Source organism: Acipenser ruthenus, chromosome 13 (genome assembly GCF_902713425.1).
Source record: "Acipenser ruthenus chromosome 13, fAciRut3.2 maternal haplotype, whole genome shotgun sequence".
NCBI lineage: Eukaryota > Metazoa > Chordata > Actinopteri > Acipenseriformes > Acipenseridae > Acipenser > Acipenser ruthenus.
This window is the reverse complement of record NC_081201.1, coordinates 4421288-4445776: the sequence shown is the minus strand read 5'-3', so window position 1 is coordinate 4445776 and position 24489 is coordinate 4421288. Positions and strand designations below refer to the sequence as shown.

Genomic DNA, 24489 nt, shown 5'->3' with positions numbered 1-24489 from the left:
GCAATTGGTGCAGAGACCGAAGGAATCCGATAACCAACGATGTCCAGAAAGGTGTTAAATACACTGTGGTCCTCCTTATTCTTGGGTACTAATTACAGGACTCTTGACGTTGTGTTTCCTTTGAGAAAAATAGGAAGGTAGCTCAATGAATCTCAATGGGCTTATGCTTCTGATGGTGCCCATCTTCTCCACAGCAGGGTGTACAAAATTGAAAAAAAATATTTTGTTCCCAAAGCTGTGTTTAATCAAGGGGTGATCAGCCTACTCCATACAGACTGACTTTCTGCACTGCAGTCTGCATTTCATAGACCAGGTCAGCTCTGTTCCTTGAGATCTGAAAGACCAGAAGAATTACCCTGGAGTCTATTTGAATGATTTGCATAACAACAGATCTAAATACCTGTGACTATTATTCCATCTGGTTTGTTCCCAAAGGGGTGATGTATTGATTCTCTAATTAACATCACTGGATACAATTATATTAGAGACCCACTGCTACTTATTAGATCATCTGGCGATCGCGTCTGGTTCAATGTGCAATGGTCATTGTGTTTTTTGATTATAAGTGATGAATATCTCTAAAATAAGCTGAAACTATTGATCTGGCCCATGTATTGTATGGGGTCAGATTCTTTGTAAAGGACAGTGCTCTGCTATCTATGTATCTATGTAGTCAGATGGAAGGTCTGTGTTTTTGTTCCTGTAGTGCTTGCAATGATAACCCTGAATATGCAATTTTGAAGGTCAGTACCTCATAAATCCCTTCAAGGTCACGAATCACCCAACAACAGCTTCCAGTGCAAACAATGCTACAGTACTAGCAGAGGCTACACGTCTGTCTCTTGTCCTTTTTCATTTAACATTTTCCCTTTTTTTATTTCTTTATTTTAACTAAAATTTCTGTTTTTACAAGAGTAGAAATACAAGCAACACTCCTCATTTCTCAAAGCTGAACGGAAAGTTTTATATATTGTATTTCTATATCGGACAGACTAGAGTGCATTCTGGTCTAAATTATCTTCATTGGAGAACCACGTTAGGTATTTGTGTCAATATTTGTTGAATAGGAGAGAGACTAAGCTACCCTAATTTAAATTCTGCAATTCTGAGAAGAAATCTCATCAATATCACCCTAAATATGTTTAATAAATGAATACAAGATAACTGCGTACTGTTGTATGTACAACAGTTATTTAAAAAAAAACAACCAGTAAATTACAGCTTCATACAATACTAATACATAGCTGGTAGATTTATTTTCTTTTATATTATCTTTTATATATTCAGTAACACAAACTGAATCAGGTTAGCATTTGTAAGCCATTCTGCCCACCAGCCCCGAGGTGGCTTACAAACAAACCTGTAACTGACAGCTGAGTATTTGAGTATAACTGACAAAATGTAATACTTCTGGCAAGCCTGGGAGCTACACTGAATAAACTCGGTAGCAGCAAGAGTTGTTTTCATTTTCTATTGTTTTTGCTTGGGAGAAGGTTAACTGCCTTCTCCCGCAGATTTAAAACCTGCTTATCGCGTCATTAAAGAAACGGTAGCGCAAGGTATGCTTTAGTTTGCAGATACGACAGGTTTAATATTAGATGTTGCTGCGGGTCAAGAAGGGCTAAAATAGTAAATAAAATAATAAAATCGAAAGCGTTCCTGGCAAGGACACACGGCTCAGAGCAGCAGGAAAAAATAAAAAGTGTCTACAGCTGCTCAGTGCTAATGTAACTGAATTACTGTAACACAATGAAATAAAGTAGCAGTCACTTCATAAAACATAACATTTTACCTACTGCTCTCCTACAGTAACCAGGCAGGGACTCACACAAACAAACAAACACACAGAAGATAAACAGTGCAATGGTGGTGCAGTGAAATGGTTATTGTTTGATATGCTCAGTCTTCTTTGTCTTCTTCATGGTGGTGTAAGGCAATTAATAGAAATAATGTTTTCTGGTAAAGGAAGAAACATATTTACCACTGTACATGGAAAGACAGATGGTCAGATTTGTTTTTCTGTAATTGGGTGCCATCTTTTTATTTTTGTTTCCTGTTTTATGCCATTAAAGGTGACCTGAAAAATCTGGCAGTGTATTAGATTACAGGTTTGCAGATGGCCTCTTATGGGTGCATTAGTGGGTTAAAATATGTTGTAATTACTGAGTTTCATTTAGGGACGTGCAAAACAGACACTAGTGTTGTTTTTTCATGTTGTTCCAATACACTAAATACATGAATTCATGAATAAAAAAAAAATACATTTCTGGAATATTGTGCATGGAAATAATTAGCTCATTTAAATATTAAAATAAAATATTTTATTTTTGGTAAAAAAAAAAAAAATTGTGTTCACTAAACCTGTTTTACTATTTTCTGTTTAAAGAAAGCAACTAGCTTATGTAAAGGGAATAGACTATGCATTTTTATGAATGTACATTATTTGTTTAGTAGAGAAAGAATATTGGAAACAACTCAATGGGGTTTCCTAGTACATTTATACATAAATAAACAAATACATGTGTTAAACATATATATATACACATACAGCTATGACCTTTTTATATTTTATTTATGTGAATGTAAATAATGAATGGGTGCGGTACAGTATGTTCTCATGCAGTATGTGCTACTGCTAGCATATTTGAGCACTGTATTATTACAGTATAAACAGTTTCATGAGCTAATAATCTAATGTATAATGAATTTGAGCACTAATTGTTGCTATCCATGCCCTTGAAAAATGTGAACAATAAGACCTGCCTTATATATATATTGTAAATTAATATTACCAACTGCTACAGAATAAATAAGACCTAATTACTGTTCCGGCTATTTCATGCATAAATGCCAAGCCGCACGATCATAGGCAAGCACCACCAATAACGGGAAATGAACAAGATGCTGGCTGAAGGAAAGTGTAATTACAGAGGACAGACACACTGTGAGCTATTTATGATAATGAAGTGGTGCATCAAATCAAATTAACCTTACTTATTTTACACAAAATGCACTAAGGAAACTACAGATGCTAAACATAAAAATGTAATCTCTTGTGGTCTTGCACGGGTGGGAGAAAGAAAACAAAAAATTAAAGCTGGATTCAAACAAAGCCACAAAAAAAAAAGAAAAATAGAAATCTGCAGAAATGACAGAATGAAAATGGTGGCTGCTGTGTTATTAATGTTAATTATGGCACTGGGGTTGTGCTGGAGAGACGGCTGCTGGCTGATGCAATGGGTAAGGCCAGCTTAGATGGAGAATCCTCGGAGCTGCAGAAGCCAGCGTGGGAGAAAGCTGGCTTGCCGGATACCACCAGCCTCTCTGCAGATGGGTAATCTTTCGTCCAAGGCTCCTCTTTGCTGTCTCATTCACGCCGACCTACTGCAGCTGCTGCTGCCACCTCCATTTTGTCTTAGCGTTAAGTTTTTTTTTTTTTTTGTCTTGCTGTTTTAAATTTTGATTTCGACGACTGCTGCTGCTTCTGCTGCTGTTTTCTCTGTAGCGCAGGTTCTCATCTCTACCAGCTGCACTGCTCTTGACTTTGGAAGCAAGCCAAGTAAAGGTCAGTATCCTCACTGCAGGAGGAGTTAACAAAGCAGAGGAATGGTTTTCATTAGCCGCGTGTTCCTGCCTACTAGAGCAAATTGCCAACATGCTAATGTGTGCCCCGATTGGCACGGGCCACCATGCTCCGAATTTCATGTTGTTAAGCTGAAGGATTCGGATGCAACTCCCATACAGTACTAGTAGCATGACATCAAAGTATGTTCATTTTAGTCTGCAACAGAGCTATTTCCTATTGCACGTGCACCTTCACTTAACTTGCATACTGGAGGAAATTTGTATGTAATGCATTTCCTGTGAGACTAGTTGGTAAGTGGCTGACAAACATTATTGCTCTGAAAAAAAAAGTTGCTTATGATATTAACTGTTTACTTGCTATAGAATGCATGGATTAAAATGTGTAAATGCATATATATGCATGTGTTAAAATCCATAAATATATAGATAAAAATATATAGATTTTTATATTTTATTTTAGGGTTAAAAAATGGCCATTCAGACATGTGCATGCAAATGTCTCACTTTGTATATTTAAAATATATTTATTATTATTATTATTATTATTATTATTATTATTATTATTATTATTATTATTATTTTAAATATAGATAAATGTTGCTTAACTTTCGTTTGTCATTAAGTTAATCAGTTGCAAGCTACATTTGAAGTGGAATGTGCTGGAAATAATAGCATCACTTTAAAATGTACCCGTCTCTTTTCGTTCAGCTATCCAAGTGTTGTGCAGTTGCATGTCTGCTTGCTTAACAAAGTGCATTACTGTATTATCATCATAAAGGAGACAGAAGCCACTACATTCCATTGCAGTTAAATGTTTTATATTTTAAGGCATGTCGTGTAGGCTGTTGGGTAGCTAATTCCAGTATCCAGTAACAGCTGGCTGAGTATCATTTTAACAAATTGCAATATAAAAAATGAATGTTGCTTTAAACACTCAGACTAGTTGTTTTGTTACTTCAATGTAATTTATATTTTAATAAAAATTCAGCACCTAATAAACATGTGCATTGTATTTCCTTTTGGTAGTACCTGCGTACTATAAGCAAGGTTTAATAAAATGAATTATGAGTATACCAGCACAAGAATATGCAGCACTGTAGTCCTTTAGTTTCTACAGATTTTGTGATAACCAGGCTCTTGCTACAGGCATTACGATAATGTAGTTGAATGACCGATTCATTATGAACTCATGAAATGCGGCTGTTTTAAATAAACTGATTTGAAATGAAGCATTGTGATTTTAGATGTTGGCAAAACTGAATATTTAATTAATGAGCCTGAAAGTAAAATGTGTTTGTAGCAGAGTGCTGCAGCTTAAATTCCATTGCTTGACCAATTGCAGTAGTCATTCAGTTGCAGGTCTCTTTGGCTATATTACCTTCTTTACTGTTAGATTGACACTTTTGACTAATGCAGGGCTTCCCAAACCTGGTCCTGGGGGCCCCTGTGTCTTCTGGTTTTCATTCCAATTGAGCTCTCAGTTACTTAACTAAACCCTTACTTGAACTAAAAATGTGCTTAATTAGACCTTTTTATTGTTTTCAGCTCTTAAACAATTGCAGATTTCAAATTAGCTATACGCTTTTAAGGTGGCACGGTGGCGTAGTGGTTAGCGCTGCTGCCTCACAGCGCCAGGGTCCTAGGTTCGAATCTGGCCTAGGGTACTGTCTGTGTGGAGTTTGCATGTTCTCTCCGTATTCGTGTGGGTTTTCTCCTGTTACTCCGGTTTCCTCTCACAGTCCAAAGACATGCTGTCCAGGTTGATTGGTTACTCTGTGTGAGTGTGTGTGTGGTGCCCTGCGATGGACTGGCGTCCCGTCCAGGGTGTAGTCTCGCCTTGCACCCTGTGTATGCCGGGTTAGACTCCGGCTCACCGCGACCCTGTAAAGGAGTAAGCGGTTAACGATAATGGATGGATGGATATACACAAAAGTAACTTGAAATCGGCAACTTTTTAGGAACTGTGCTGTGCTTAAGGAAAGATTTAGACCTACATCTTTTTAAAAAGTTACTGAAATTAATAGTTTTAATATTTTCCTGTGGTAAAGTAGTTGTAGTCCTGCAGTGTCATTAGCAGATTTCCTGGCGACTCAACCAGGCATCTTCAAGACACACAGTAGATTATGTGACAGACAGTTGTAATGAGTTCCAGTCATGCTTAGTTAGTGCTGTGTTAAAGCTCTGATGTGATGAGCCCTGAATGATGTATACAGGCGTCTTGTGCAAAGACCTGATAGGCCAGTGTTGCTCATGTATTTTAAGATAATGTGTCTATATTGCTCTTATACAACATGATATATATGTATAGTTTTTGCTTAGAAGAGTCAGCGTTTTGGTGTGTTTTAACATTCCTTTGTCAAGGGGAAAGTGTGTTTGAAAAGTAGAGGTAGGCTTGTAATGCCATGATAACTTCACTAGATATACACTCATTATCTCTATCTATCTATCTATCTATCTATCTATCTATCTATACACATTTGTATATATCATTTCTTTATATATATGAACAAAAGTATATTTCCTCATGCACAGAGAACAGAAGAAAAGCTTGTACCTTTAGTACCCATTCATACATCAGTTTAGGACAGAATCTTTGCAGCAGCATTGGTTAGCAACTGACACATGATGTACAACAGTCTGCAAAATGTGTCAAAATCTCTCAGATGTAGTCATATTGTAGTAAGATCCTGACTAGTTATTAGTTATCAACACAATCTTTATTGAATTAGCAGACATGAAAATGTGCTGGGATGGCGCCTGGTACTTAATCAGCATTAGGACAGTGGTGAATGGGAGATGAGGTTCCTCTAATCTGCTTTAAATGACTTCCAAATGGGGATTCCAGAAGAGATGACAAACGACAGACGTGATTAAACTAATTTAGCTGAGGAAGTCGCTGTGGATGTGTCTCTTGCAGAACAGGTGTCGCCTCCGGGCAGCAGGGCGGTAGTTATTGTGATAGCGAATACAAACCTCACATTAACAACACGTTTCACTTTTCTCTACATTTTAATTAAAAACGTCACGCTGCACTTATTTCAGGTTAATTTACAGCAATGCGAATATTTCAACTGTATGTGGAATATATTTATAGCTGATTAGCTTACATTGAGCCAGGGCTTTGATTGTGATATAACCACATTATTGTAAAACTGGAAATTCAAAATCTTCAGAACCTGTAGTGAGCTTTTTAATGAGGATTGTTACCAAACCTCACATTGTCAGCTAAAGATAAACAAATATATATTTTAATATTAGATTTAGTTTGGCATTCTAATGCTGGATTTCACTGGAAATGCCTGTACAAGAGGTCATATTCATAAATAATAAATGTGTAATCTTTCCAGAACCACGTTGAAATGCATTCAGTCTTCTTGTGCCATCAAACCCCATTTAAATTCTTTCATAGCATGCCTCAAGCACAGCATTTTATGATTCTGATTCATTTTGCTCAGATAAAATAAAGCCCAGGGTATGCACACAAACCAGAATTATTGACAGAGTCACACAGAAAACAGCTGAGCTTCAGAAAAGTTTTCATCAATGGAAAATGACATTTTGGCAGTGTATATTGTTTGGAAGCCCATCTCCCTGCTTGGTTCATCCATATTCCGTGGAGAATGGAAATATCAGTCACCTACAGCAGGAGCTGAGCGTCTAGTTTAATTATTCCAGGTCATTTGAGCCAAGAAGGGGATTGAAAGCAGCCGTGTAACTGAATTCACGCTGCTTAACAAGTCGGGTTTTTTTCTAACCAAGGTGATAATTAAAAGTAAAAAAATATGATGATGGGTCAAATGAGATGCACTGCAGGTAGTGTCAGACATGGAGCAAGAGAAATGCTCTTGAATCGTTTGTTTGTTCTCTTGCAGGTTACTTGTGTGCATCTCTCGTTAGACCCCAACCTTCCACTCCAACTGTGTAGATGACATAGTTAATAATATAAGATTATAATTAGAATCCTGTCACCTTGCAGAAAATGAGATCCTGGTCCAGTCCCCACTTCATTAATTAATTGATTGATTTTGTTTATTTATTTATCAGTTTTAAAAATCTTAATAAATACGTCTTGAAGCAGATTTCTGTATGCTGTATGTAGAAAAGAAACAAACAAAAATGAAAAGGTCAAGTGGGATCAGCTGGTTTTGACTTACTAACCCAAAGAGGCTCTTGTGGCTGTTTAACCATCTGTAAATAATGTGACCGGGTCAGCTGTAATACATCGATAGAACAGCATCAGAGGTTATCTGTATTAACAACATGCATATTAAAGATGCTCAATAACTTCCAAGCAGCTAAACATAATCATATTGAATACCTCATTGTTTCTACCCCAGTAACAAAGGATTTTTTTTTTTTTCAAAAAAAAATCCAATAAAAAAAGAGCAGATTTCCTGCACTCTTATTTTATGGTACTGCTTGCAAATCCGTATTTTAACAACCTGAATAATGAGAGTTGATCCCTTGATGTAATTGAAACTGCAAACAGCATGTAAATACTACTGCCACTGTGATATACTGTATATAGTTTGGCTAACGCATCTTTAATTTCTTTATTTACCAGTAAAAAAAGAGCATTTTTTAATGTCGTTACCTCCAAATAAATCATTGCATTTCAGTATGGTCTTTTTTGCAGGACTGGTATAGAAATCATCTGGACGCTGGCTCCCATCCATCACTGGCTGTGCCGCAATCAAGACGGCATTGTGGCGTGCCCAGCAGTACAGTCCACACTATGTGAGGTTTAATTGAATGCAGCCTGTCTCGTGATTTTTCCAAAACACTACCGCTGTGCGTTCAATGTGCCTAGCAATCAGACAGCTCTCTGCATCTGTAAACTTGGGCACGGGTCTCTATGTCTGCCTGAAAGAAAGGAAAGGAAAGACGTTGAAAATACGAGCGGTGCCTGTGGGCTTCCTAAAATATTTCAAACTAATAAATAACTGGGAAGGGAGAAACACAGTTGTAAATAAAGCTTGTTCATTAGCACAGTTTTATATACACAAAGGCATACCTAAAGATTGTAAATGACCACAAGTGCGCAAGACAATATTGCATTCTAGAGGCTATTATACCAATGCTGAAAGCCTTCAGGGGGCCAGAACCTCAGGATAATGATGTAACAATACGTCTTCATTCAGTGAGCAGCAATTTATTTTCATCTCTAAATAACTAATGTTTCCACCTACCAGTGCAGTGAAAAGCTCAATAAGACACATGTACACACACAGACAGATAGAAAGCGTCTTAAAAAAATTCAGCTCTGTCCCGTGTTTCGTACTGTATTTGTTATGACAGCTGATTAATAAAACATCACTTGTGTCCATCTTGATTTTGTTTAATTACCAATGGTGTTATTAATGTCTCTGTGGGACACTATCAGGCAAAAACAGCTTGATGTATTTTGTATGGAATCTAGGGCAAGATTTTAACAGAATTACTGCTTTGTACTTCTAGAACATATACTGTGCTGAAAAGGTTAAACTTGTGAGACTGTTCAAATCAATTACAGCAGCCAAATGCACTAATTGTGATTAATTGATACATGCATCACTTTTGTTTAGCATAAATATTTGCTTACATTAAAAAGGACTGATCTATTATTGCATAAATCTTTCCATATTAATTATTAATGTATTATGTTAAAGCATGGATCCTTATTATCTGAAGTACTGTAGTGAACCTACAGTACTGTAAATGGGGTTTACTAAATTAGTAGTTAAGAACTACTTTTTTATAACTTAAATATTTATTAAAAAAAACAAAACAATGACAGAAGTATTACAATAATTAATGCCAGTATTCAGTATACAACTTCTGCAAATTATTTTAGCTGTATTGCAAGTTGGTTCTAAGAATAGCATTTAATGTTTGCTGTAGTCTGAATTTGTAGAGATCCAGGTTCATGATACATTCTTCCTCTGTGTAGGGGAGTAAGCAGCCGCAGTGAACTGGAATTTACGGGCTTCATAAATTACGCTCGGTGGACATAGTTTATTTTTCAGTCCCTCAGATGTGTACAGTATGTAATTTGTTTAATTATCCCACACTGTGTGGTCAATTTTAATTTCTCCTTCCCCATCCCTCATTTTGAGCAGGCCTCTCCTGTGTTTTGCGGCTGATCTGCATCATGTTTAAACCCGCCTGACGAGACCTCGGTTTGGGCAGTGTCCCAGGGAAACAGGCCAAACCTTACAGATATAACAGGGAGAGTGTTAAATAGAGATCAGAAATATCACAAATGCAAATAAGATTAAGCACTCTTTCTCAACTAATTGTCACTGTCATCAGGGCTCTGTTGCATAGTGCTAATTTTCAGTTGCTTGTTTTCCCTGTAGAAAGGGAGGGATTCAGTTGTCTATACTGTAGCAAGTGAAATTGTATTTACTTTGTTAGAGTTGCAAATCAAAACGGGTCAAGTTATAATAAAAAAGGAGAAGACACATAGGTGTGCTTTCTAAAGTTTAATGATTTGATTATAGAAAGAAAAATCCAAATTATTATTCTGTTTGTCCTCGAAAAAATGGTGCAGACACAGTTAATCTTGAGTTGGTTTTGGACAGTTTTGTAGTGTTGATGCACTTTGTTCCCTCGTAAACAGAACGGGAGTTTGGCTCAGAGCTGTAAGCAATACCAGATCACTATCTGTGCATTGATTACGTGTTTAACATGCTTGTTTATTTTATTTATTTGTTGCAGGTAGGGGAAGACATCTTCTCCTATAAGTACCACCGAGATATCCATTTCCCTGCTGTCCAAGAAGAAATCAAACAGTAAGTGGGAAACATTGTTTTGCTGTCGTTTCATCTTCCATAATTATCTGTGTTCCATGCTGTATTGTCCTTTCATCTACCGTCTCCGTGATCTTGTTTCCTGTTGCGTATTATGAGGACCACCTGTGAGAGTGGCTGTATAGTACAGTACTTGGGAATCCCGTTGGTTTGAGTGGTTACTAACCAGAAACAAGAGATGTCTGATGTGTGTCTATGTTTTGATGCAGTGGCTACCAAATGATGGATAATGTTATAAAGTTGGCTGTAGTTTGATGTTATTGTGGACTGTGGTATAGTGAGATTCAGTTAGACCCGGTGAGCTGGTGACCAGCTGAGAGTTGTGAATTGGAAGAAACTTTTACTGACCTCTTACTGGGAACTCAGCAGTTACAGTATATAAAATACCATAACATTATTAATTATAGGGATGTAGAAAACGAACAGTTGACTTTCAATATAAAGGGATTTTAATTGGACCTATTTTCCAGATCCTCAACCAGCATCAATTCTGCTGAACCAGCAGGACCAGCTGAAAACCTGCAAACCACCAGCTCTGCCCAGTATACACCAGTGCTAGTTGTTACTGGAACTTCCCTCAGGGGATCTACAGAAGATCTTACTTCTGTCCTTCTTTCTTTCTTTCTGTCTTTATTTCTTTAGTTTTGTTTTAAATATTCAAATAGGAAAATGATTTGATCTTGCAATATTGTTGCTGGAACTTGAATCATGTTTGTAAAAAAACAACTCACAAGCTGCTGCTGTTCAGCTTCAAACAGTCTATGGGTAAAAGCGTCATCAGCTATTTTCTACTCATCTTTGAATGCAAGTCATTGTAATGTACAGCAGAGGCCAGAGCAAAGCTTGTGTAGTAAGCCCAGAGGAGCTGGCTAGTGGATGAGAGAGGGGGCTTGGTAGTCTTTGTAGGGTAAACAGCCCTGCAGCACAAAGAGAAGGTGAATCTGGACACTTGAAGGTGAAGCAGGGTGTAGTGCATCAATAGGACACTCTGCAACTGAATCCTGGCTTCATTTTAGTGCAATAAATGAATGAATGGAGCATCCCCTTCACAACCTTAAATAGCACCTCCATAACAGAGAGTGGGCAGACTGGCATCCGTGCCACCCACATACACTCTCAAACCAGCAGATCAGAAACTAGAAATACTGGAACACGCCATAGCTGGCCATCGAAGTTTTGTACTGTCGTGCGACAGACAGTTGTGGAATGTTTTGAGAACTGTTGCAGTCATAAGGTGTGTAAATAAATAAATAAATAAATAAATAAATAAATAAATAAAAGGTCTTTGAGATTATAAACCTGAACATGTTACAGAAGTGTCTTTCACTGTTAGCTGTAGCCCCCACAGCAACCTTGAAACGGCCTTGTCTGATCACAGACAGCGTGGAAGCTGTTATTGTACTCATTTTAGAGCTGGCAGCTGTCTCTCTGTTCTGCGCACTAATTGAACCCAGCCATGGCCCATACTGGGAAAAAATCATTTAATAGCTGAAAGTAAATATTTTACAATAAATTTGCACCCCTACAGTAAATGCTGTCTCTATCCCCATGTTATGAAAAGGGGCCAAATTTGTAACATGTTAATATATTTATTATGCAAAGCACTGTAGGCCTATGTTAGGTGAAATATATTAAATACAGTATGGGGGATTACAAGCTGTGTGATAAAATGCTGATACACACTCATTCATTTAACTTTATTAAAACAAACAGGCAGGACATCCCAGGAAATTAACATTGCCTATAACTATTTGTCAGACAAAGTTAAAACGGGATCCTCTGTAACATAGTAAATAATATTTGTATGTGATGTCTTTATGGAAAAAAGGGGCTATGAAGCTATTCAGTTTTATTATTAGCCGTGCAATCTCTCTGGATCTCATTTTATTAATATTCAGCTCTGGAGCATTAATAGATCTCAGCTAGTGGGATTATTACAGAACACATAATACATGTAAATAATGGTGCTTCCAATTTAACTGTACGTGTAGAGTTTGATGGGGTCAACGTTTAAGTTGAAATGTTTCTTACCAGTTGGAGAGCAGTCCATTGAGCTATAAGTACTTTATTTATTAAAATAGATTTTATCAACTATGCTCCGAATTACAAAACATTTTTGAAGGTGAAGCTAAATGGTGTTCATCTGTAATGGGTACTGATTTATTTCATAGAATGAAGTCAAGCCAAATCAATATGAAAACTGTAAACCTTGGATTGTTCAGTACAGATTTACACAATGATACAATAGTTCGGATTTCACCCCTGTAAATTGCGTGTGCCCTATATGTTAAGGCATTTAGCAAAACAATCCGCGAGACAGACGCGTGTGTTTGTAAACAATTGCAGAACCAGCCGTCCTGTGCTCAAATGTGGACTATCCGAGTCTGAATTATATACATCATGCATTTGTTTGCCATTTCCATTCCCCTCAACCATCTACACACTTACTGAAGCATGGGACGAACAGATTCTAATAACTAGGGGGACTGGGAAAATATGGTATAATTAGGCAACATGTTGTAATCTGTTTGCCTTCCATCTGTTGCAGCAGAAGCTGTAGTGTATCCATCAGCTTTGACAGGCCAGGCCATAGCCAATGATTAATCCACCCAAAGGTTTCCAAAACAATTAACAAACCTGACTAATTGCTGCTTTGACGATGGGGGATGTATGCAAATCTGGATGCCAAGTACTGTAAAACTGAGTGCTGTTTTATGGCCCAACCCAAAGACCTTGTTGTTGAGTAACAAGGAGGGTCTCTTTAGCAGGAGATATTCCCTACTTAATAATGCTCAAGTATTTTAGGATGATGTTCATTTGTAGAGTATGTTGATACCAGAATTAAGATGGTTTAAATATTTAGCATGATCTGAAATTCTGGTGAATTGGTCGTCAGAGGGACTCTCTTATGAATAGGGTATAAAATAACACACTTAAGATATGCTGTGGTTTTAAGACCTCATGTTTTATGAGTAGTGGCCATAAGCTAAAGATGTACCCATTGCAATGCCCGTAGACAGCTTCCTCATTGTGCACTGAACTGCATGTCAGGCTTTAGATCTTTTCACACCCTGTAAATTACTGAACCTTTCCGTGGTTGAGCACCAGTAAACACTCAGGAGGATAATGAAGTCGCTGCCTTTTCATGATTATTCTTTGCCCTACCGTGTCTGATTTAATCAAACCAATATTAAATGCTTTTTAATCACACGTTATATTCAATCCAACTTCAAGACAGCGGGCGGTTTATTTTATTAGCAGTCATTAACATTATCTGAAGCACCAGTTACATCACTTTCAGGGGTCCTATTAGAAAACACATTATGCTAAAAAGCGCATTTCAAAGAGCTGTACTCTACAGTGTACTCGTCTGGTCATCAGAGAGACCCATCGATTTTTCTTATCATTTTTCGATTATTTAAAATCCTCATCCGATGCGTTTGCCCTTGCATCGCTGAATATTATTCCCATGGCAAATGTTAAACAAACTTCAATTAGTAAACAGCGTGAACCAGCAATAACTCTTCAATGGAAACTATTTAAAATTTGAATTATGTTGCCTCAATCATTTAGGCTTATTGGCATTGCTTGAGTAATTTAATCAATTTAATTTGCTGTTCTGTCCTACTTATCAGTCAATATAATAATAGAATAATTCCCTCTCTAATAAAGGGAATGCATGTTTATACATACCAATTAGGATTACTTCATGTTAATCCTCATAAGCAAATTAGCCTCCAATGCAGGTCAAGTCTGCGTGTTTGTGTTCTGAAAGGAGTAAAGGAAAAAGTGTCGAGTTTGTGAAAAGATTATAGAACAGTGGATTATTCCAGTGCCAGTTCAAGACTTTGAGATGCTTACGACAGTTAAAAAACTTGAACTGAACTGAAATTGATCAAATGAATGATGTTTGTAATTGACTGGCTTTCAGTTATAAAACTTGTTTGTTGTTGGTTCTTTGACTAATACTTAGTTTTCAGTTGAATCACAGTTCTCAATCGTCATGGTCTCTGCCATCTATGAAAACAAAAGTATCCGAAAATATTAATTAGACATCAGTAGAAGAAACTTTGTACTCTATAGAAAATATCACACTTCAGCACTTCTTACCGGATAGCAGTCTATTTTCAAATGTGACCAAGAGGCCACTAACAGATAACAGAGATGACAATGGAGAGCAGAAGCTCAAGCAAGCACGTTGGGTGAAATTTAAAACCGTTACTGGTAAATACTCTGTGGTCGAGTTTATTAAGCATTTGTTTAAATGTAATGCTGAAAATAAAAAGGAATAATCTGCCCTCAGAAGCCTGGAATTAAAAGAAGAAAATGAACCATTACTCAAAGTGACTGCAAAAACTTAATTTGGTAGGATCAAGGATACCGAAGGAAAGTGGGTCCTTATCTACATGGTCATGACGGCAAGACAGGCCGTAATTACACACCCTTTAAAACTGGCTGTCGTCAAGGCATTAGGAGAGGAACATCTTCATTTGTGACTGGTGCGGGTGAGAGTGTTGTTAATATACAGTTTAATTGTGGAGCGGTTTGCTGTGGCTAAGGTGGTTATAGCACAGGTCCTGTGGCAGTGGCTGTTTAGGCTGTTGCCCAGTCTCTTTGTAAAAACCAGGGATTCCCTGGATATTTAATATAAAACACACACTGAGCCATTTCATGAAGCAATGATTTATTTTATTTTTTTTCTTAAATTTAGTCGTTGCCAATTATTATTATTATTTTTTTTTGTATTTTTTTCTCCCCAATTTGAAATGGCCAATTATTTTTAGGCTCAGCTCACCGCTACCACCCCTGCGCTGACTCGGGAGGGCGAGAAGCAATGATCTTTTAAACAAAAAAGAGGGTATTACAAATTATGGAGGGCTTCATTTGGTGCAGAGGTGAAACTAGTACATATTATATAGTACAAAATTGTGCTTTTGTTTTAAAAGCTGGTAGAAAGATTTATAAAGATTTTTTTTTTTTTCTACCAGTTTACAAACCCTGCGTTACCTTGGGAAACAATTTTTTTTACACGTGTTAAAATAGCCCTATGAGTATTTATATATGAAGTCCTAGCAAATTAATTGAGAAGTCCTAGCAAATTAATGTTTGACCAACAGAAACAAACAGCAATACGGGCTGATTAGTCAATTTGTCAGGGCAAACGAAACATTTCGAATTGAATTGCAGACGGCTACAATTGCCCATTGTTGTTTTAGTGAGTGTCACTGCAAAACCGTTCGGAGGAGGGCTGGGCTTTTCATCGGCTGTGCAATAGCTTTACAGCAGAGCACCTATACAGATGTAAATGGCAGACATTGCTGTGCATGCATTGTCTGCAGAGCCCAGACTCGAGCAGGGCATGGTTATGTAGGTGTCTCCCTATTAATTGCACTGTGGGGCACTGCTGCTCAGAATTATTACACTTTAACTAGGTGATTCTTAACTAATATATACTGTGTGTATATAGATAGATAGATCCTTTTCTTGAAAGATGTGCAGCTCAGTCTGCTTACAGCAGGTACTGAATGGGCTTTGCCTCCACTGGCTTCTTCACAGCTGATGCCAGATAATAAAGGCGAGATGCAGGCAGACCTTGTAGAAATCTGCAGCTCCTGAGTTCCCTTCCCCTTTGTCACAGTCTCTTTGTGCAGCACTGTCCCGTTGTATTTGGTTCCCAGACAATCTGCTGCTGTCTCGTTGCAAACCCACAGCCCTTACCAGTCTTGTGTGCTGTGACCTAGACTGCAATCATTTTATCAATTAAACACTAGTCACAGTGCACGAAACCTACTGACAATTCAGCTCGGAGATCAATTAACTGGGTCCGCCTTAACAGGGTAAGAGAGAAATCAAAAAGAAAGGTAAAATAGGAAGGGGTCCTCCATCAGACCCCATTCATGTCAAACGATGTTTATGCCACAAGTCTTTGTTGATGCGACGGCTCCTGTTCACTATTTTCTCCCAGCAATGCGACAATACAACAAAATAATATTTTATTATCTTGGACATGTTTAATTACTCCTCCTTTTCCAAAGTGGTAATTTTGTGCCAATTCATTATTTTGGTTTGAATCGCAATAGACTGTTTTTGTATAGGGGGGGGGGGCACAGAACAGAATTAAAAGGGGTGGACTGAACGGTGCTTCAAATAGCAAGGGTTGCTGTCTCTGCCTGCTTTTCTATTTGTTAATTTCAGAATCATTATTACGTGCATGCTGGGTGCTTTTGTCCTTGGCTAATCCAGCTCTTTGGGAAAGAAACAGGAGGGTAAGAAGTCCAGTTGGCCATTCACAGCCCTATTATGCAGACCCTTGAGAATCTAATCCTGGGGTTGCTGCTGCAGAGAATAGAATGCCCTGTGCTGCAGCACTTGATATGTGTTCATCTGCATGTCTGACACAGAGACATCAAAGATCTAAACTAAACGTTTAGTGTGTTACCTAATTTCCCCTTTTTTTAATTTTCTTTGTTGGTTTCATACTGCATTCAATTTATGTTTATGTTTTTTGCGTGCTGTTAATTTGAGCTAATGTTGCTATGAATCGATAGCTGTACTGCATACAATGTATTAAACAATGCAAGAGTTGTACTGGGCTCATTTTGAGGTTCGAGAAATTTGCTAAAAAGTCGAGGTGAATAGAGACTGCCAATTTGAATTGGATCAAAATGTTTGTCCATTTTCTTTAGCAAAGTGGGGGAAAGCTCGATGAGACACTTTAGCTGTCAAGAACATTCCCTGAATGCTGCACTAGAAAAATATAGCATTACACGTCCCCAGGTGTTGCTACAACTGTTTAAATAACGTACTTGTAATTTTTCTGTTCATTGTTAACATCCTGACAACTTTTTACACTTATAACTTTAAAGTCTGTTTCAGAGCTCTTTTCAAAATGGCTGCTCAAGTGCACTGGTAGTGTAAGGATTATTGCCCACATTGTCAAACAGGTAACAGAGTAATAACAATCCATGATGTGGTAGGGAACAGAAAAGCCAGAGCACTTGCTGTTTTTTTTTTTTTAAATCGCTCTTCCTACAGTGATTTTAGAGCAGTGGTTTTCTACCCTGGTCCTGGGGCCCCCTGTGTCTGCTAGTTTCCATTCCAACTGAGCTCTCAATTACTTAAGTAGACCCTTCATTGAAATGATAATTTGCTTAATTAGACTCAAACCCCAGTGCGCTAGAGTGGCCATTTTGAAAAGAGCTTTGAAACAGACTTTAAAGTGTAAAAAGTTGTCAGGATGTTAACAATGAAACGACAAATTACGTTATAGCAGCAGTTGTAGCAACACGTGGGGACGTATAACGCTATATTTTTCGGAACCCCACTACTTACTCTTTAAGGACAGCTGACAGTGAGATTAAATATTTTAATAGGGTCGTCTGCCAATTCAAATTTAACATCAGATAAATTGCACTATTTTTGTTCCTGGGTAGTAAGTGTTACTTCCTAATTGCTTATGCCTCAAAAGTATAGAAAATGGCTATTATTCCCCACAAACTTTGCTTTTGTGACCAGGAGTGATATTTTGAACTTTACCTATTTCCAATGAGAAAACGGACAAATTTGTGTCTTTTCGTTCACATAAAGTCAGAAACAAACAACATATGAATCCAAATTAACATGTATTTATACTAAAGTAATACAAAAATGACTACAAAAGATTAGAAGTGAGTAGTTTTTCGAGATTTACGATTATACTGTAAATCACTTTCATGAATCAGCCCCCAAATGTAGTCTCCCATCATGTTCTCGTTATACTGTCCTTCATTGACAGCTCATCCAGGAGCCTCAAAGCCGTGCTGCTCCATAATGGTAACAAGTACCCGTCTCTTCCCCTGGCTCACTCGGTGCAACAGCATCAAGACCTTGCTGGACGCCTTGAAGTATGATGAGTACGGCTGGGACCCCTGGAAGGTGCTGATGCCACCACTGCACATCAAATTGGGCCTTATGAAACAATTTGTCAGAGCTCTAGATAAGGAGTCGGCAGCCTTCAAGTACCTTCAAGACTTCTTCCCTAAGCTGTCTGAGGCAAAGGTCAAAGCCGGTGTCTTCGTCGGACCACAGATAAAGAAGATCCTGGAGTGCAATGAATTCCCCAAGAAGCTCACTAGTAAGGAGAAAGCGGCTTGGAACAGCTTTGTCGCAGTGGTTCGGGGCTTCCTGGGCAATCACAAGGCCGAAAACTATGTGGAGCTGGTTGAGACTCTGGTGAAGAACTACGGCACAATGGGCTGTAGGATGTCCCTCAAAGTTCATATCCTTGATGCTCATCTTGATAAATTCAAGGAGAACGTGGGAGCGTACTCGGAGGAGCAAGGCGAGCGCTTCCACCAGGATATACTGGACTTTGAATGCTGCTACCAAGGACAGTATAACGAGAACATGATGGGAGACTACATTTGGGGACTGATTCGTGAAAGTGATTTACAGTATAATTGTAAATCTCGAAAAACTACTCACTTCTAAATCTTTTGTAGTCATTTTTGTATTACTTTAGTATAAATACATGTTAATTTGGATTCATATGTTGTTTTTTTCTGACTATGTGAACGAAAAGACACAAATTCGCCCGTTTTCTCATTGGAAATAGGTAAATTTCAAAATATCACTGTCCTGGTCACAAAAGCAAAGTTTGTGGGGAATAATAGCCATTTTCTATACTTTTGAGGCATTAGCAATTAGGAAATAACACTTACTACCCAGGAACCAAAAAAAAAAAAAAAAATGGTTACACGGTGTTGTCAGGAGCAAGCGGAAATTCATATTTGACGAACACTAGGGTATGCAAATACCAAGATAAGTACTTAATTGAGATAAGGATTTGACTTCAGCAGTCTGCTAAAGCTTCAATACCCTGTACAGTTTAGGTAGCCAGCGGTATATAGTACTGGACTAGAAAATATATGTTTTGCTAGTAAATATAATAGGCTGTTTCTCTTTGATGGGAGTCGATTGGTACGGCTTGTTTGTTCACACTAAAGAACAATCTGGAAATTAAATCTTAACAACATCCCTTGGAAACAAAACCCTGTGACCGAAAGCTGCATCAGCAAACAACCCTCATTGAGTTAAATGTAATGAAATAATTCAACCAACAAATGCATTTTTTGATATATAAATTAATCAGAATATTTTATTTCGTGGTGGGGGTTTTACATTTCTTTTTATTTTATTTTTTTGTTGCAAGATCTCGAATGATCGGGAGCTGCCCTCTAGATATTTTCTGTACACATCAATAAATGCAAGGAGAAAGGGGAAAAAAAAAAAGATAGATAGGAGCATGAATATTTAAATTAACATCTCACCAAAGCAATAAAAAATCTGCATGCCATGCTCAAGGTCTCCTGACAGCATGCTCTCTAGTGCCGTGCCCCCCCCCCCCCCCCCCACACACAGTAGCAATTCCATCTACACTTCTTTTATTAAATCTGTGGCTGGAAAAGAAATTGAGTTGGACTGGAAAAATACTACCATCAACTGAAACTGATGTTCTTTATTAAATAGATGATGCATTGCATCTTAAGCCTACTCTGCTGTTGCCAAGGCGATGGTCATCAGAGCCCCTCACGTTCGCCCGTCACACACAGCGCTCAGCTCTAATTAGCATTTGGCACAGTGCCAGCCTTGTTCTGACTGCACTGCAGTCTTGGGTTGTGTCTCTCTCTCTCTCACTCCTGCTCACACATCCTCTCTCTCTCTTTCTTTCCGTTGCCCTAGTTTGCCCTCTGTATTTCTCTCTTTCTCTTGCTCATTCTCGATTCCCTCTCCCTCACGCCCTCTTGCCCTCTCTCACTCCCTTATGTTATTATTCCCATTGGGACATTCATGCAGCTTGGCTCACCCTTTCCTTCCCCCGTCATCTCTCCCTTCTCTGTCTGTCTGTCTGTCTGTCTGTGTCTCTCTCTCTCTCTCTCTCTCTCTCTCATTCGCCTTACATCTCCTATCCTCCTAGTCTTTCACTCTCGTTCCTTCTCCTCTCTCATCCTTGTTTTCCATCTTTTGCCATAAATCACCCACTTGCCCCTTCTCTCCCTCTGTTTTTCACCATCCCCCATCACATTTCTCCCTATTCCTTCTCCCTATTTCTTCCCTCTGTCTCGCACCTCCATTCCCACTAGGCCCTGCCAGCGGCAGCAGCAGGAGCAGCAATAAAACTTCTGTGGAGAGAGGCTGACAGACGCGCTGCTCTCAAATTGATGGCAGCACAACAAACATTTTGCGATGCTCCCATCCACACGATGCCATGGCGTCGGCTTCTCTCCCCTTCAACTTTTTAAAGTTATTCTTTTAAACCTGTTTATGTGTATAAATAAGACACCACAAAGAAAGTGGAAACCAGCCGTCTCATCTCTCTCCTTCAGATGAGCTTACTTGTTTTACAGACCAGCCTCTTTTTTTAATATCCTGTGCAAATTCTGTGAGAGCTTTGGGGGTCAATATGGAATGTATTCTATTTAAAGAAGGCAGATTCTTTATTTGTATTGCTTTCTTTTGTTTGTTAGTTTTTTTTGGGGGGGGGTTGAATTGAGTGCAGTGGAACTTCTTGCAGAAAATAAATAATTTCCGAATTGGTGGGTTAGTTAAGTTCTGTTTTATTGTATTAGGCCTGTCATTCTGCAAATGCCTTTATACTTGTCGTTGTGTGTGTGTATATATATATATATATATATATATATATATATATATATATATATATATATATATATATATAATTTATTTCTTAGCAGACACCCATATCCAGGGCGACTTACAATTATAACAAGATATCACATTATTTTTACATACAATTACCCATTTATACAGTTGGGTTTTTACTGGAGCAATCTAGGTAAAGTACCTTGCTCAAGGGTACAGCAGCAGTGTCCCCCACCTGGGATTGAACCCACAACCCTCCGGTCAAGAGTCAAGAGCCCTAACCACTACTCCACACTGCTGCCCATACTTTCCATATATATATATTATAAGTGTTAGATATTATTTTAAAAGAATATGCCAAATAAGTTCAATGCATTTTAATTCTATGAAAGTTTAATTTTCTACTAAATAAATAAATAAAATCCAGCAAAAGGATGATGTGGTAATATTCTAGATCATATTTTCAACTGAAAATCGACAGAATTTACAAATAAAAAAATGTTGAGCCAAGTCTCGACTGAATGCCAAAACCCATTGTTTAATGTAGCTTGATGTAATAAAAGATTTATGGGGGCTGCTGTGTTAAATGCATTATTGAGCGTTCATGAATTTCAAGAAGATAAAGTTCTGCACTGCATAAGCATAAATATCTTCCCACAAAAGTGACAGTATTGGTAGAGAGCTGTGTGTTTGGGGCGGGGGGGGGGGGGGTTAAAAAAATCAGATTATTTCAGTGTTTGGCCTTTTGATCAATATGTTTTTATTGCTTTTTATCTAAATGTCTTTGATTCTCGCAGCCAGCTCATTTGCATATGCTGGATTGGAATGCCTATCTCTCGGCTGTCATTTGATCACCAGTATCTAAATATTGCATCTTTTTAAAATGCATGTATGCAGAATAATATGCAAAAGTCGGCAATAAAACAGGCAGTCTTTTATCATTTTTTTTTTTTTGTTGTTGTTTTACTGTGCGGACTGCTGCCGTGCTATTTTCTGAGGAGATATTGAGATGGATGATGCGGGCTCTGCTCATTAGAGCGGATGGCAGGGTGAGGTGCTCGGAAGCCTTCATTTTCAGGAAGCTCCTGGAGAAGGACCTCATTAAGCTTGTTGAAAGAGTGGCACCCGTTGACTCATTTCTCTGCTACTCGTGGTTCTTGTAGTTTTGCCAAGCTGGGGTGGAGAACAAGGTGAAAAAAAAAAAATATGAAAGAGAGAGAGAGAGAGGATTCCATCACTGTGCCATGCAAACCATTGTCAGGTTGATTTATTCAGAAGTGGTTCTGGTTTCAAGCTAAATGTAGCATGGCTACAGCATTCCTTCCATTGTTTACTTGCTTTGTGATTTAGATAACCTTGTCCATGATAATCACACTGTCCTTGAGAAGAAGGGGGTTTTGCTAAATCTGAGGAAGGTGAATAATTGACCTGGTTTTGATATGGCAACACAGTTAGGGTCCAATCCAATTATCTTAGTTAGTTAGGAAAAGGAAAATAAACAAATCCATGAATGGACATTGAGTTGGCCCCTTAAGCTCATTCACCTCTTCAGTATCATACACGCGGCTTTGCAGCATGCATTGCTTTCTCTATCTTTTTGGACAGTTAATTTCATGGCAGCCATCATTCCTGTACAGGAGAATACGCAGGTGGGCTGCAGTGTAGAATGTCCTGTGTGTTTATCCCTTAAATTGGCAAGGCCTTAAATTCACAAAAACCTTGGGGCCCATGGCAAGTCAGAGTGACCAGAGAACTCGATTTCATTTCATCTTTTAAAGAAATGAAAAAGATTCTTCTTCTTCTGGTTCATTTCTAAATTTTTGTGCTACTATTTAATTATGAAGCAGTCAGGAGAACAAAAATATATGAGCCAGTCGACATGAAGCTGTGATACAATTAGGGCAGTTCAAATTGAACACTGCTGTCTTATCCAGTTAGGGTTGACACCTCTTTCCTATTTACAATCATATTGCACCAGATTAAGAGATTTTATACTCCTGGCTGCCTGACTTTTACAGCACTAGGAAAGCAAGAGAAAACACCAGTGCTGTTGGTTTAGTTTACAGAAGTATAACAAAGAGCCTTGCTAAAACACCCCTGGTAATCACCACAGTCTAAACTCCCAGGGTATCTATCATGCATAAAAAAAAAAAAACGTCCTTTTACCTTTACAACAGCATGTTTACTGGAGCAGTGTTAGGATTAAGGTTTTGTTTTTTGTTTAAGAAGAGAAGAGAGTTCTTGTTTTGTTTTTCCTTGACCCTCTTCTAATTTCACAGGATCTTCATCCTACTAGTACCCTAGTGAACTAGTACAGTACAGTCCTGCAATCTCCTTGATTTCATATTTTGATGAAACGTCATTTTTCATAATAAATGGAATTGGTGCCGAAGATGGAAGCCCAACCAACTTTGAGGTTAGCAATTAATAATGGAAAATTAAATAATGCATAAACTGTGCATATTATCTCCTAAAGGATTTGTTTTCTGACTCCATCCAACACGGCACTGCTCCAAGGCAACCAACCCAACATTAAATCCAATGGAATAACAAAAAGAAAATTATTTAAACACAATATAACAAATTGATTCTCTCTCTCTGTCTCTCTCTCTCTCTGTCTCTCTCAATTCAATTCAATTCAATTAAATTCAATTCAATTCAATGGTGCTTTATTGGCATGACTTACAATAGCAGGTGTTGCCAAAGCAATTATACAATACAGACATGTATATATACAATGCATCATGAATACATATATATAAACAAACTGATTTATAAAGTACAGTAAAAAAAAAAAAAAAAAAAAAAAAACACATATCACTACTAACAATAAACATGTATCAGGACAATAAGTATTTACATAATACATACATGCCTACATTCACAACAACATACATACTGTATATACATACTGGGCTGCTAGTTGGGCTGTGCTTCCCTCCTCTCCCAGGAGGACTGGGACTTTTTCAGGGTTGGTCATGTTTGGGAAGTTTGGGAGGGAATTTGCAAATTTTTTAAAATAAGTTTGTCTATTTTCTGAGTATTTCTTACATTGAAGAAGGAAGTGCATCTCTCTCTCTCTCTCTCTCTCTCTCTCTCTCTCTCTCTCTCTCTCTCTCTCTCTCTCTCTCAACAAAGTCATGATGTAGATGGCTGAAGTTTTATTGGTTGTTACAAGCAGGTAATTCATAACAGGAGGATTTTTATTTATTTAATTTATGAATACAAATTACTATTTTTTTGCACCTCATCAAACCAGTTCTGTAACTCTGGCTCCAATTGATACAGGCTTCTGTTTCAATAAAGTACGAGCTTTAATGGGTCTGTTGTTTGCCAAAGAGTAACAGTGAAACAATTTTCTCCTTTAAGTGGCAGGAATTTAAATATACTGTACTGTCATTACAGATGGTACAAGCTAAAATATTATTACCTATTTCGATTATTTAAATTCCAAAGTTCCAGTTAATTTCCAATT

At 37.9% G+C, this 24489-nt stretch overlaps 1 protein-coding gene across 15 annotated transcripts in view; it reads left to right on the top strand.

The window, feature by feature from the left end:
• LOC117418205 (trinucleotide repeat-containing gene 6A protein-like) overlaps positions 1 to 24489 on the top strand; it is a 94093-nt gene that overhangs the window by 13065 nt on the left and 56539 nt on the right. For 14 of the 15 annotated variants that reach the window (XM_034030946.3, XM_059035489.1, XM_034925925.2 and 11 more), the window contains exon 2: positions 10285 to 10358. In XM_034030946.3, coding sequence (XP_033886837.3) covers positions 10285 to 10358 — 74 coding nt within the window. Of the gene's footprint in view, positions 1 to 8221; positions 8323 to 10284; positions 10359 to 24489 lie in introns of those variants that run through there. The other variant, XM_059035487.1, reaches the window with a different exon arrangement.